This window comes from Megascapheus bottae, chromosome 21, assembly GCF_031878675.1.
Source record: "Megascapheus bottae isolate mThoBot1 chromosome 21, mThoBot2.hap1, whole genome shotgun sequence".
NCBI lineage: Eukaryota > Metazoa > Chordata > Mammalia > Rodentia > Geomyidae > Megascapheus > Megascapheus bottae.
The window spans coordinates 7,423,517-7,438,531 of record NC_143529.1 but is presented as its reverse complement, the minus strand read 5'-3'; the positions used below and the strand labels follow the sequence as shown (position 1 = coordinate 7,438,531).

General features: G+C 39.6%; 1 protein-coding gene across 1 annotated transcript in view; it reads left to right on the top strand.

Annotated features, from left to right (window-relative positions):
- Positions 1 to 11,484, top strand: part of Gtf3c3 (general transcription factor IIIC subunit 3) — a 28,532-nt gene extending 17,048 nt beyond the window's left edge. The window contains exons 11-18 of the mRNA XM_090354532.1: positions 1,984 to 2,186; positions 2,834 to 2,935; positions 3,553 to 3,688; positions 4,766 to 5,003; positions 5,770 to 5,960; positions 6,985 to 7,109; positions 8,581 to 8,733; positions 10,262 to 11,484. Of these exons, the coding sequence (XP_090210658.1) occupies positions 1,984 to 2,186; positions 2,834 to 2,935; positions 3,553 to 3,688; positions 4,766 to 5,003; positions 5,770 to 5,960; positions 6,985 to 7,109; positions 8,581 to 8,733; positions 10,262 to 10,384 (1,271 nt within the window). The 3' untranslated portion in view covers positions 10,385 to 11,484. The remainder of the gene's footprint in view (positions 1 to 1,983; positions 2,187 to 2,833; positions 2,936 to 3,552; positions 3,689 to 4,765; positions 5,004 to 5,769; positions 5,961 to 6,984; positions 7,110 to 8,580; positions 8,734 to 10,261) is intronic.
- The last annotated feature ends 3,531 nt before the right edge of the window (positions 11,485 to 15,015 follow it).

Genomic DNA, 15,015 nt, shown 5'->3' with positions numbered 1-15,015 from the left:
TTGATTTCAGGCTTTTTTTCTTACAATTGTTGTTTGTTTGTTTGTTTTTGGTTTTTGTTTTTTTTTTTTGGTCAGTCCTGGGGCTTGAACTCAGGGCCTGACCACTGTCCTGGGGCTTTTTCAAGGATAGCGCTCTACCACTTGAGCCTAGCACCTCTGCCAGTTTTTTCTATGTATGTGGTACTGAGGAATTGAACCTGGGTCTTTGTGCATGCTAGGCAAGCACTCTGCCACTAGGCCAAACTCCTGGCCTCCAGGTTGCTGTTTTGAATTATCTTGATAGAGTATTGAATGATTCCACTCCCGGTCTGCTGTGGAGGAAGAATCTGTTTAAATGGTAGCTGTGAATTGAAGGATACTACATGTAAATGCCTGTCTTTTTTTTTTTTTTTTTTCTCATTTGAGGGCTTGAACTCTGAGCCTGGTTACTGTTCTGAACTTTTTTCCACTCAAAGCTAGCTAGCACTCATTACATTAGTTGAACCACAGCTTTACTTTTGGCTTTTTGCTGGTTAGTTAGAAATCAGAGTCTCACAGACTTTCTTGTCTGGCTTGGCTTTGATCCTCAAATTCCAGCCTCCTTAATAACTAGGATTCCAGACATGAGTCACCAGTAATACCCATATGTATATGGATATTTAATATGTTGAAAGAAAATAAATGTAGTTTTCAGTGGTCTTTGAGCCACACATGCTCAGATTAGATTTCTATTAGTCATTTTACTTTACTTTCCCTAGGTCCACAGTTAACTGAAAAATATTTATTTTGAATGGAATAGTTTAAGATCACTACAAAATCTCTTAGAGAAATAAATACATGAAAATAATAAAAAAAACAGTAGCTTTAGTTTAAGGTATCACATGATGTTAGAAAGTTCTAATGGCTCTAGAATACAACATGAGAGGCAATTCTTTATAACTAGACGACTGATTGATACTTCAAGGGAGTCACTTACAGAGGAATTAGGAAAGAGAGCTCTTAATTAAAATAATACTTTCCTTTTTAGATGAGTGAACATGAGTCCAGATATAATACTATAATAAAAAGCTATCTTTATGAAATTAGAATTTTGAAGGCCAGGAGCAGAGTTTGTGAGTTATTGTCTTTGTAAGGTTGGTACTAAAACTGCTTCCAACTTACTTAAAAAGGCTAAACTTAGCTAACCTTCCAACTTACTAAAAAAAAAAAAAAAAAAAAATGGGGGGTGGGGGGGGAGGGAAATGGGTACCAAGACATGTGAAAGGGTATCAATGTACGTGAATTAATGCACCTTCTATCTGGCAAATATCATGTAACCCTTTTACTAATTACAATAAAAAAAAAAAAGCTAGAAGTAGAGGCATGGCTCAGTTAGTAGAGTGCCAGCTGTGAATGGAAAAAATAGGCTGAGTTCAAAGTTTCTGTACCAACATACACACACACACACACACATATAATACAAAAACTGTTAAAAAAAATGTAGCCAGGCAGTCTCTTTTTTTAAAAAAAAAAAACTGCCTAGAAAACAGATCTGTGGGTTACATTGATCTGCTATGAGCTTTGGTTTTAAATATATGTGAAATAACTATAATAAAAATTTGGAACTGACTTATATGTCAGTATGGGTAAATAATCAACTTGTTTATCATCCAATTATTGAAAATGCCAAATACAATGCTAGGTGAACAAAACATTAAATTGTAAACATTGATTAATAATATGTTTATAGCAATTTGAGTTTGCGAGCCAATCGGATGATCCATCAAGAGAGATCAGAAAATATATAAATTTTTAATGGAAAAATATAACTAGTTGTGATGACTCATACCTGTAATCCCAGCACATGAGAGACTGAAGCAGGAAAATCAAGAGATGAAGGTTTACCTAACTATATAGGTTGGGCCCTGTTTAAAAAAAAAAGTAAAATAGAAAGTTTATTTTATAGTTTATTTTACAGTTTACAAAGCTGAAACTTACACAGTTTGCTTTTTACCATCACTTTAGAGTGCTTAAAGGCCTTAGGCTATATGGAACGAGCTGCTGAAAGTTATGGCAAAGTGGTTGATCTGGCCCCACTCCATCTGGACGCAAGAATTTCACTTTCTACCCTTCAACAGCAGCTGGGCCGTCCTGAGAAAGCTCTGGAAGCTCTGGAACCAATGTATGATCCAGATACTCTAGCACAGGATGCCAATGCTGCACAGCAGGTGGGCTTGTAACATAAATGTTCTTCTCAGTGCATTGTATTTCAGAATGTTCTCGGAGAAGTTGTGTTAGCTAATGTATTATTTTAGTGAATTGAACTCAATATTTTGGGAAAGTACTTTTCAGTCTTGTCAGTCACTTTCAATTAATTTCTAAAACATTAGATCTTAGTTATTATAAAAAAATAAATCATAAAGCAAAGGCACACTCTCCTATGCAGATAAAACTGGTCCAGGAGTTTGGCCAAGTGGTAGAGTACTTGTCTAGCATGCATGAAGCCCTTGGTTCGATTCCTCAGTATCACATGCTGTGGCTCATGTGGTAGAGCACAAGCCTCGAGGAAAGCCCAAGGGCAGTGCTCAGGCCCTGAGTTCAAGCCCTAGGACTGGAAAAAAAAGAAAGAGGACTGGGAGTATGGCCTAGTGGTAGAGAGCTTGCCTAACATGCACAAAGACCCAGGTTCAATTCCTTGGTAACATATACATAGGAAAAGCCAGAAGTAGTGCTGTGGCTCAATTGGTAGAACACTAGCCTTGAGGAATGCCAAGGACAGTGCTCAGGCCCTGAGTCCAAGGCCCAGAACTGGCAAAACAAAACGGGTATTGCAAAGGGACTTGTCATTCTCATTGTCCTGTGCTTGTTTAATTAGGAACTGAAGTTACTGCTGCACCGTTCCACTCTCCTCTTCTCACAAGGCAAAATGTACGGTTACATGGACACCTTGCTGACCATGCTGGCTATGCTCCTGAAGGTGAGTCGTTCTCCTCGTCAGCCCATCCTGTCTTAGTTCTGTGGTGACTTGGTGTTTTGTTGGGGTTTTTTTGCACAGATTATACTCCTCTGTAATTATTTTTCTCTATTAAGCCGAGGGAAAGGCAGATAAAGATGAAAGAGTTAGAAATTAGTGATATATAGCTAGAAGGCTGTATTTGCTAATATAAACAACTGTAAAGTAAGTAAGACCAAATATTTTAATACTTATTTATAGATGTAAGAACCATAATATTACTAGTATATTGGCCTGGTAGATCATTTATTTTACAATAATGTTTTCCAAATCTGAAGTCCTTCCGAGCCTGGCTTTTTTTGTAGGGAGTTAGCACCCTGAGCCCTGTATGTGTATATATAATACATGTTGTAAGACACTACAGAGATTATGTGAATTACCTTCATTTTTCTTTGTCATGTGAGTAGTGTGTCCCAAAATGGCCTAGGTAAGAAAAAAGCCAGCTCATTTCATTTTTAATCTTTTCATAGTGTAAGCCAATCTTCTTTTCTTATTAAAGGAGTTTTTTTTTTGTGGTACTTATGGTTCATTATTTATCTTCATTGACTAAAATATCTTTGTAATGATCACTTTCAATTCAGGTAGCTATGAATAGAGCCCAGGTTTGTTTGATTTCCAGCTCCAAATCTGGAGAGAGGCATCTTTACCTTATTAAAGTATCACGAGACAAAATATCAGACAACAATGACCAAGAGACAGCAAATTATGACGCAAAAGGTAATTTATTTTATAAACTTTGCTAAACTGAAAACTCATGAAGTAACATCTGATAATAATCTAACTGAAAAATTTCAAATATAAAATTTTCTAATCTAAAAAATATAATTAACTCATTTGCTGTCCCTGAGCTTTTGTGCTCAAGGCCATCACTTTATCACTTCTACCACAGCTCTATTTCTGGCCTTCTTTGGTGGTTAATTTCTTTGGTGGATAAGAGTCTTGGTCTTTCTTGCCCAGGCTAGCTTTGAATGGGAACCTTCCAGTAGCACCCAGCTAAATCTAAATGGTTTTAGAAATCGAAAGGGAAACATCTGTTTGGTTCTTTTATTGAAAACGTACACTCAATCTTAATTTTGACCTTTGAAGAAGAAACTGTATCTTAAGAAGTTTTTGATTAGATGCCAGTACAGAGTATTTTGAGTCATTTCAATTACATGTATTCTATTCACTATCAAGTTCACTTTTGAAAAATGGTACTTAAAGTCATAGAAACTCTGAAAGTAAGTTGCTGTGACCTAGTTTCAATAGGACTTTAACAGACATCTATTTTTAGCTGGTAAAACTATCCAGTATGTTTGGCTATTCCTTGGAGAAAGCAGTATGGTAATGACTTGGTTATAAAGTGGATATGTTAGTCCGATAGAAGATGACTTCATTGTCAGTTAATTCAACAACATTTGTTATATCACTGTTGTAGGCACTGGAGTTTTAGGAAGGACAGAGGACTTGACCGTGTAATCTAGCTGTCATGCTTCTGAGTACCACCATCTCTCCATTCATTCTGGGCTTATCTCCACAGCTCACACACACACACACACACACACACACACACACACACACACACATACACACACACACACACACACACACACACACACACACCCAGAAAAAACTACCATCTTTCTATCTTTCCATTCATTTGAGGCTTACTGTACATACATACACAGATTAGAAAAAGTTGAAGAACAGCCGGAATTTAAAGAAGGTATCTGAAGTAATTTGCTTAGCCAACACTTAGTTACTTAGTTTCTGGAACTATAATGTCCTAACTGGTTTCTATTGATCTCATTTTAGCAATATTTGCTGTACTCACAAGTGTCTTGCCAAAAGATGACTGGTGGAACCTTCTTCTGAAGGCCATATACACCTTGTGTGACCTGTCTCGATTTGAAGAAGCTGAATTACTTGTTGATTCATCATTGGAATATTATTCATTTTATGATGACAGACAAAAGCGCAAAGAACTAGAATATTTTGGTCTGTCCGCTGCAATTCTGGACAAGAATTTCAGAAAGGCATACAACTATATCAGGTGACTTTCTGATAATTAGATTCATTAATACTGAGTGTACATTTACTTTGGCTTAACCTCATACTCAATATTAATAAGCTCTTCTATATGTAGCTCTCCTGTTAGTCACTGGTTCTATGTTCATTGATGATTCTTGGGATAGTATTTGAGAGCATGGCTTTGAGAACTGCATTTCCGAGGTTCATATCCCAAACCTGATACTCACTGGTTATTTAACCTCTTATGCCTCAGTCTCCCATTTGTGAAAGGAGATATCATAGTATTATTATGAGGGTTAAATCTTTTAACAATTTCTAACATATACGATACTCATTTGGGTTTCCAAATTTGGTTGAAAATCAGAAGTGTGATGTAGAAATATTGACTTGAGGGGGCAGGAGTTTGGCCTAGTGGTAGAGTACTTGCCTAGCATGCATGAAGACTAAGGTTTGGTTCCTCGGTATCATGTACATAGAAAAAGCCAGAAGTGGTACTGTGGCTCAAGTGGTAGAGCTCTAGTTTTGAGAAAGCCCAAGGACAGTGCTCAGGCCCTGAGTTCAAGCCCCACAGCTAGCCATAAAAAAGGGGAAAAAAAAAGAAATATTGACTTAAGCAGCATTTTCTGGGAAATACTATCCTGTGTAAGGGGATTTGCTAAAGTGGATTGAAGCAGTGTGCTTTTACTTATTGGGGAAGGACCAGGAAGGACAGCACTGAGGCACATTCTTTAGAAATCAGGGAGTTTCATTTACCTATTTTCCTCCTCACTAACTTTCTTCATCTGTAGGATAATGGTGATGGAAAATGTCAATAAAGCCCAGCTCTGGAATATTTTCAATCAAGTTACCATGCACTCCCAAGATGTACGACACCATCGCTTCTGTCTCCGTCTAATGCTGAAGTACCCAGATAATCATGCCCTGTGTCTTCTAAATGGACACAATGCATTTGTATCTGGTAGCTTTAAGCATGCGCTTGGTAAGTGTCTGACACCTATCTTTGCCAACCGTACCATAATGAACACTTACTCATTAATCTGCGTAGCAAATTATTCTATCTCCCTCTGCTCAATTCTTTTATCTCAAGATGGAGAGAAAATAATTGGGTCATTTGTATAGGCTATTGTGAAAATTAATTCAGTTAACATAGTGTTTAAAACAATGATATCTCTATAATAGGCAGCTCTTAACTGCTAGCAATAATGTAATGTTAATATTTATTATTAAAGTTTGATTTTAAAAGTCCGGAAGTAGATGTTATAATTCATTTTGAAGGTCAACATTTCTCCCTGCTTAGCCTTGTTTGTTTGTAAGATTTTTTTTCTTATCATTAATTATGGAGACTGTCACCAGATTATTCTTTTCTGTAGTACAAAAGGACTCAAGGTTTGCTGAGAATTGTTCGTTAGGAGGCAGGTTTTGAAATCAAGACTTATTTATACAACAATTACAAATTCTAATTAAAGGAAGTATATTCATCATTTACAATAAGAGTTCTGAAATGATCAGATGCAAACAAGAATACCTAACTCAATATTTTAGCCGAAAATTAGGCATGTGTCCTTTGCTGAAAGGTACTTCACTTCTGAATTGCCTGTAATTTTGACTATTTTATACTTTGTTTCTGTGTATATATGTGGCTGGTGTTTTTAATCATTGCTAGCTTAATATTTTGAAAGTATAAAATAGAAATTTTGGGTTTTTTTTACTTTTCTATATGTAACTTTTACACAGGGTAAAAATAGAAAAGTCTAAATTGCAGTCTATCATCTTTGCTTCTAAAGAAACCCTTTGAGGGGCCAGGAGTGTGGCCTAGTGGTAGAGTGCTTGCCTAGCATTCATCAAACATTTGGTAGTGTGGTGTATATTACTTTTAAGTTAAAATTAAGATGGAATATATATATATATATATATATATATATATATTAAACTAGTAATGTTTGGTCCTAATTACATAAGGACCTCTTTTTGTCACACCTCTGACTGTACTGCTCATTTTCCAGGTCAGTATGTGCAAGCTTTCCGCACCCATCCTAACGAACCCCTCCACAACCTCTGCGTAGGCCTGACCTTCATTCACATGGCATCTCAGAAGTATGTGCTAAAGAGACATGCTCTTATTGTGCAGGTAATTCATTTGGATTTATCATTGCATGTTATGCCCCTTAAAAATGAATATAGTTAATGCTTTTAAATTTTGTTTCAAAAGTAATACTTACTGTTTGAAATACGTGCTTGAGTGCTCAGCACTCATGGGACTCATGCTCAAGACTTCCTACAGCAATGCAGTAGGGAGAACGTGGAGGCAAGTTCTGCAGGGGTTTCCATGTAGGCTCCCTGATGGTCTGTGGCCCTAAAGTCTGTTGCTGTCCTGTGTTCTAAAGATCCATGCAATTTAGTTTCTAAGAAAATGTAATTATGTGTATACATAAAATGTTACACATAATATAGGATCATTTATATGGTAGTATGAGATATACAGGATACGTCTTTTATAATATATATTATAGTGTATCTTTGTTTCAGTTTTTGTATATTTTATAATAATTGTAACATCACCAACAGCTTGAAGCTATGGAGCTTGATATAGAGTACTTGCCTAGTATTTACAAGGCTCTGGGTTCAATCCCCAGTGCTGGAAAAAAAAATTTTGTCTCAGTTCTTCAAATGTTTTAGTTTTAGGGGCCAAGAGTTTAGCCTAGTGGTAGAGTGCTTGCCTAGCATGCACAAAGACCTGGGTTCAATTCCTCAGTACCACATACATAGAAAAAAGCCAGAATTGATGCTGAGGCTCAAGTGGTAGAGCTCTATCCTTGAGAAAGTCCAAGGACAGTGCTCAGGCCCTGAGCTCAAACCCAGGACTGGACAAAAAAAACAAAAAAGTAATTTGTGCCCTCCTATAAGAATATGAACTTAAAGAGATTAGAGATCTTTAACATGTTAGTTTTTTTGATAGCAAAGTGAAGACATGGAACACAAGAACAAACGCTATGTTCTTTCAGGGAAGAACTGTGGTGTTTTTTAATATTTATACTCTTGGTGCTGGCCACATACATTGTTTCAGTATATTCTTATCAAATGAGTGCAGTATTGAATTCTTTTTCTTTAACAGATAATCCTTTTTTTTTTGGTTGGTCGTGAGGCTTGAACTCTGGGCCTGGGCTCTGTCCCTGAGCTTTTCAGCTCGAGGCCACCACCCTACCCTTGAGCCACAGTGCTACTTCCTTGCGGCGCCCGGCACCCCTGACCAGCAGGGAAGAACAGACACCACCCGAGGATCCTTCTTGTATCACGCTTTATTGAAGAGCAACTTGGTTGAAGGGAGAGCTGAAACAGAGGGGCGCGGGGCAGGGAAATGCAGCTGCTTATAAACAATCAAGGAACACGGGGCTTTTGCCATTGGCTGCTCTGTTGCCAGGGTCATTTTAAAACTCGGGATTGGTCAGGCCTCTGATGTCATACGCGCAGACTCAGTGGAACGAGCAAAGGCTCCGCACTCGCATACCAAATAAGGAGACAAAAAGCGAGGCAGGGGACAGGCGCCGTCTCGGCCGCTCCGGCTCCCCACACTTCCTGAATTCTCTTTTTCTTATTGGTAGGGTTTCTCCTTCCTGAATCGATACCTCTCTATCCGTGGGCCTTGCCAGGAATCCTTCTACAATTTGGGCCGAGCCCTCCACCAGCTAGGACTGACACATCTTGCCATCCACTACTACCAGAAGGCCCTGGAGCTCCCTCCGCTTGTGGTAGAGGTAGTGTACAATTCAGTTCCTCTGAGGAGTCGCTCTACTTCATCTTTAAACAAATGCTGTTAGCTAATGCAATAAGTTATGGCTTGTGTATTACAATGTGTTTCTGGTGCAGATGTGGTGGCACATGCCTATTATCCTAGCACTTGGGAGCCTGAGGCCGGAGGAGGCCTGAGTCGAGTCTGTGCTACACAGTGAGACCTTGTCTTAAAAACAACAAAAAAGGGGTGTTTTTCCCTAGATATATGGTTTAGATTCCGTTCAGCAACAAGTAGATCTTTGATGACTTTATGACCTGCTCAGCAGCAATGTGAGTGTGTACAGTTTATGACCATGATCCTCTTTCATTTATCTGAAAAAGGAGTTAACAGAGTTTGAAAGAAAGTGTCAGATGCACTTGTAATTCCTTCATCCACCAATTAACTCCTTCATGCCCCTGCCAGTTGTTCTTTGGGCTGTAGCCTTACCCATAGCCTGGTGTTCTCCCAGCCCACCCTAACCTCTGCGAGTCAGAGACCGCGCTCTGCTAACCTTGCCCCTCCCAATCCTTCAATCCCTGTGCCTCCCCAGCCTGGTAGCTGGGTGTCTGGGCTCATGCCCGTAATCCAGCTACTCAGGAAACTGAGATCTGAGGATCGCAGTTCAAAGCCAGCCCAGGAACTAAAATCCGTAAGACTCCAATTAATCACTAGGAAACAGGAAGTGGTGCTATGACTCAAAGGGTAGGAAGGTAGTCTTGAGCTGAAGAGCTCAGGGACAACATCCAGGCTCAGAGTTCAAGTCCCACAACTGACCAGAAAAAGAAAAGAAAAGCAGAGCCTGGCCAGGAGGGATTTAGCTGGAAGCCCTTGGGACCTCGGGAGAGGAGCAAGCAGCCTGTACCTATCTTCCCCACTCCTTCCGTCCCTTCATTCTGAACGGCAACTGCCGGCTTTAGCAATCTTACTGTTTTATTTTTTTGTCCTAAAATAGTGTGATAGTTTATTCTACAAAACAGAATCCTTGTAGTAAGTTTTTTTTACTTTTGTTTTGAGGGGTTTTGTTGTTTTTGTTTGTTGAGACTTGCTGTCTCGTCCAGGCTGTCCCGGGAACTCGGTTCTTCCTGCCTCAGCCTCCCTGGGGATTTGGGGCATGCACCATCATGAGCAGATTTAGTTTGCAGTGCTGCTGTTCTGTATAGAAGGACCTTTCTCAAGATTGTGTTATTCATCTGAATTCTTTCCCTTTTAATTTTTTTTTTACTCAAATCCTTATGAGCTGGTTTCTTATGCTGTAGCTTGCTAGTGATCACTTTTTTCTGTGACTTATTTGCTAGACATTTGTAAGTATTTGGTTAAACTCTTAGTTTAATGGCTAACTGTATCCGCATTTGTCCAAGGTAGTATTACTTTATATATCATTTTAGAAATTTTACGTATTTTATACAAATTCTGAAGCATTTGAAAACGTACACTTTAAAAAGTGTTTGCCATAAAATTGTCTTGGTTCACATTTGGAAATATATAAATATGCATTTTTTTTTTCCTTCCAGGGTATAGAAGTTGACCAGACAGACTTACGAAGAGAGATTGCCTACAACCTGTCTCTCATTTATCAGGGCAGCGGGAACACTGCAATGGCCCAGAAGCTTCTGTACACCTATTGTTGTGTGTGATGTGGCAGCTCTGTGTGGAGCCACCTAAGGGCTTATTGTTCTTAACCTCCCAGTGGGATTTAACTAGTGTTCTAGCAGTATATTTCAGCTCTGTCTTCTGCCCCTCATCCTGAAAGCTACCACTTTGGGCTTGGGGGGGGGTTCAGTGACAGCACTGGACTAGCAAAAGCCAAACCAAACACTTTTGCTCCATGTGGAACATTATTGTTCCAGTAGGAGTTTGTATATTTTTTCATTTTCCATTACTATTCTATCCCTAGTGCTGAAATGGACAGTATTAGTCTCATCCAGCTTAGAATTGAACTTACTAGTTTTTCCTTTATTTAATACTTTGTATTAAATAACTTTATACCAGGTTCTTTGATAGGTGTGGGAGTGTGGTTGTAAGGCAGATGTGGTCATATCCTTGTGGCCTGTATGGAGTTCATCACTGGCTCCTGAGAGGTTCTCCACTAAACCCAAGTGTCCTCCAACATGCGCCATCATTGTCGACTCATTCCTTAGAGCCCTGTCACATGAGGTGCTTTTCCTGATACATGGAAAGGGAGATTGCTTATTGAAAGAAAGAGAAATCTGGACTGCGTGATGTTAAGAAATTTACATAGGTCATTACCTGACAAATTATTTAAAATGGTTAAACAGTGGAAAGACAAAGATTGACGAGAACTTTCACTTTCCACCTATGTCTTGTTACATAGCCCTGAGAACAGCGCTAGGCTTACTTTACACTATCTGCTACATGGCAAGTAGAAAATGCTTTATCTGTATGTGTAGCTCCCAGCCAGAACTAGAAAAGACTGCATCCAATTCTGCCATTCTTAGTTGGGTATATGCATGAAATAATTTTTTTTTAAAGTTAAAAAAAATTAAGACCTTTTTCTTGCCTCAAATAGTGTATCTTTTGGTATCTATGGTGAAGATACATGGTGGATAGTGAGTTTTTTATGGAGGAATAAACACTGTCATGTGAAGTCCAGTGGTGAGAAGGAAACACATTCGAGACAGGATGTGAGGAATACAACTGCTTATATTCAGTACCTTCACTTCTTTGAAGAAGCAGGGCTTGTATGTAATAAGTGTATCGTACTCTGTGTGTGTGTGTGTGTGTGTGTGTGTGTGTCCATGTAATTTAATAAACTATTTTTGTAATGGAGACATCATGTGTTCATATGTTTATTTCATTATGCCATCAGTAGGTAGTAAGAAAGCTGATGGAGTAGTGAATTTGATTCTGTCTTCAGAGCTTCCTTCAGCTGCACTCCCTGGACTGCGCTGGTGGAACTGGAAGTGGGCGTTGGTGTCGGCTGAGCTCCTAGCTGTCATCTCAGACAGTCCTGAGCAGAGATTGACCTTGCCTTTCACTCTTCACCTGCATGCTTTGTCGCTACAGAAGTTGAGAGCCAGGCGTATGTACAGGATCTGCTGAACTGCTTTGGAGGATTTTTCCAAGAAAAAGCTTAGTTATGAGAGTTCGTTGAACATTTAAGAACATAGGTCCTGTTGGGAAAGCGTGAGAGAAAGGGAGACTTGTGCAAAATGAAATGTATCTTTTCCTGCCTCATGTGACCGTAACCCTTCTGTGCATCAGCTTTATAACAACAATAACTTTTTTTAAGCTCCCATGTGCTTAGTGCTTCCTGCTTCATCCACCATATAATGCTGGTCCTTTGGGTACCTTGTTTCGGCTTTCTGACAGCCACTTGCAAGGGAAATGATATTGCTGCTATCCCTGCTTTAACCTCAGGCTAAAAGCCCTGTTGAGGGTCACTAGAAAAGCTAGTCCTTGTTTGGCGATTCTTCTAGGGGAGCAGTTGTGGGTGTAGACTCCTGTTACCATGCTCATCATGACACCAGTGCCTGGCAGAGGAATCTGCTCACCACGTGGAAGTCGTAGAGCAAAAACAGTGGATGGAGCCTCTCACCTCTGTCCATGCCCCTTCACTAGGAACACCTGCTTTGAGACGGGTTGCCCCACTAGTGCCCAGAAACCAACACGTTTAGGATCCAAACGGCAAACTTCGTGTGATATTTCAACACTCAAACTGAACAAGATAGAAAAGAAATGGAAAGAGGGAGGGGATCCCTAAATTGTGAGGATAGGCTAAAGAGAACTACCAAGGAATCTGCATATCCATATTCCCTTGTTCAGGAAGGCAATTTTGTGTGTTCCTGTGAATTAAAACACATACTAGGCAAGTATTCTACTCAGCCACACCTTAGTACTCAAATGAATTCTTGATCTCATTGTCCAAAAAACTTCCTACACACACACACACCCTGCCCTGGAGCCTTAGCAGCTTGTCACTTTGCTATCAGCAAGAATGTGTCACTCATGATGGTTAGATGCCTGAAGAAAGCTTGTGAATGAAAGATGCATAGAAGCAAATGTGTGGCGAGCTGGGAAGAGCTGAAAGGTCACAGAACTAGGGGAGTAGAGAAATTTTGTAAGACAAAGTTGATAACCTCAGATGAGATCTGTATACAAGAAGTATGAGATATAAAAAAAGCATGAATTTAAAGATTAAGAGCCTTATGGGATCGGGCGTGGTGTGTATACAGTGGTTCAGGGCCAGCAAGACCTTATCTCCAAGTTAGGTTTGGATGCCTAATGCCGGTAATCCCAGCTACTTCAGAAGGGAAGAGGAATATCACGATTAGAAGGTGGCCTGGGCTAAAGAGCTAGAGCCTTCCTGGAAATAAACTAAAAGCAGAAGGAGGTGTGCCCCAAGTAATAGCATTCTTACCTAACAAGCTCAAACTCCTAAGTCCAATCCTCAGTACAGCTGAAAATAAAAAAATAGGAAGAATGAGAGCTGTATGAATGCCAAAATGAATTCAACAAGGAAGTTGAGATAATTTAAAAAGACAGAATGGAAAAGTAGGTGATAATATCAAAGGATTGCTACCCTTCTCTTCGATTTCATATATAATTTCAGATAGCAGATTACTTGTTCTAGTAGGAAGAAAACACTCCAGCAGGAGCTTTTATATGCAGCAGGTGTCAGTATTTATACAAATTTCCAATTTGTACTTCAATAATTTTATTGCCTCGATACATATGAAAAAATTTAACTTATTCCAATCAAAGAAAATTTCTAAGCTGGGCGTGGTGGCTCATGCCTGTAATCCTAGCTACTCAGGAGGCTGAGATCTAAGGATTGTGGTTTAGAGCTACCCTGGGCAGTAAATAACATGAGACTCTTATCTCCAATTAACCACTAGAAAACTGGAAGTGGTGCTATGGCTCAATGGGTAGGCAGTAGCCTTGAGCTGAAGAGCTCAGGGACATGCCCAGGCCCAGAGTTCAAACCCCAGGACCGACAAAAAAAAGTACTCTTCTCCTTCTATATTTGAGAAACCATATTGAAAAGGCCTTATTTGCACTGCACAAGCATGAAAAAAATCTAGAATCTTAAATTATATTTCCTGCTGCCCACTTTTTGATCCTGACCAAAAAGAGATAAAGAAGGAAGGAAGGAAGGAAGGAAGGAAGGAAGGGAAGAAAGAAAAGGTCAGGCATATGTCAAGGTGACCATATCATGAATAAAATGTCTCAATGTGGCTTTGCAGATCACATACCACCTTTATTCTGCTTGCAGACGGAAAGATAAGTTTGTGTCAGAGTAAGCGCAAGCATTATATAAAGACAGGTATCTGTATCCAAAGAAGGGAGTTCAGGAAAGTGTAGAGAAGAGAAGAAAAACCACACACCTCTGGCGCTGTGCTCTGTAGTGCTTTGAAAAAGGGAAGGGGAAAGGCAACAGCTGATTTAGCTCCTCAAAAGCTACTCTGTATAGTAAATGTTTCTTGGTGCAGAGGGTCTGGAATCCAACAAAATGAGTGGTATTTAAGCATGTCTCAGACAACTGAAGTGTCTTCTAATAGCAGGGCTTATAGAATTAGTTCTGTCTAGTTTGTACAGAGAAGCAAAAAAGTTTGTACGGTGTGTGAGGCATGATAACTGCGTCTTTCTCCATTTCAGGTGCTGGTTTCATCTGACCAAAAGAGAGGAGAAACTGACCACTAGAGGGAGCATGCACTCATGGAACCTCCCAAGTGTCCAAAGGCTTTGTGCTGCAGGCAGGCAGCAAGCAACACCTGTCCGGCCTTGTGGATGCCAGCAAATCCCAGAGCAGCATGTGCTCTTTATCCCACTGGGCCCTACAAATAGGGCTTGTTGTGACTTTCATGGAAAAAGCTAGGAACCATTCCCTTCCGGTTGTAGATTTCAGCCAGGTTCAGAATGAGGGAAGAACAATTCACATCACCTGTATTTTGGGGGAGATTATTAAAGTCTAAAAATATGCTGATAAATTCAATGACATTAGATGATAGATTCTCCCCTCCCCCTTCCCCCATACGCGCTTTCGTTTCTTTTCTCTTTTCCACTCTTTTTCTTAAAGGGTCTCTTTGGTGAGTAAGGAAAAATGATAGACAAGGTAACATCAACACATGGGAGTCTCATTAATATTGATGAGCACTACTAATATACGTAGATGTTTGGGCGTTGGTTTGTTTGAAGATGCTTAAACTTTCCTTCCGAGGATATATAGAACTTGGAGGGCCACAGTTAGCTTTTCCAGAGGAGAAAGAAAAGAACCACTCATACCTGTGTCTATAGCCAGATTTAT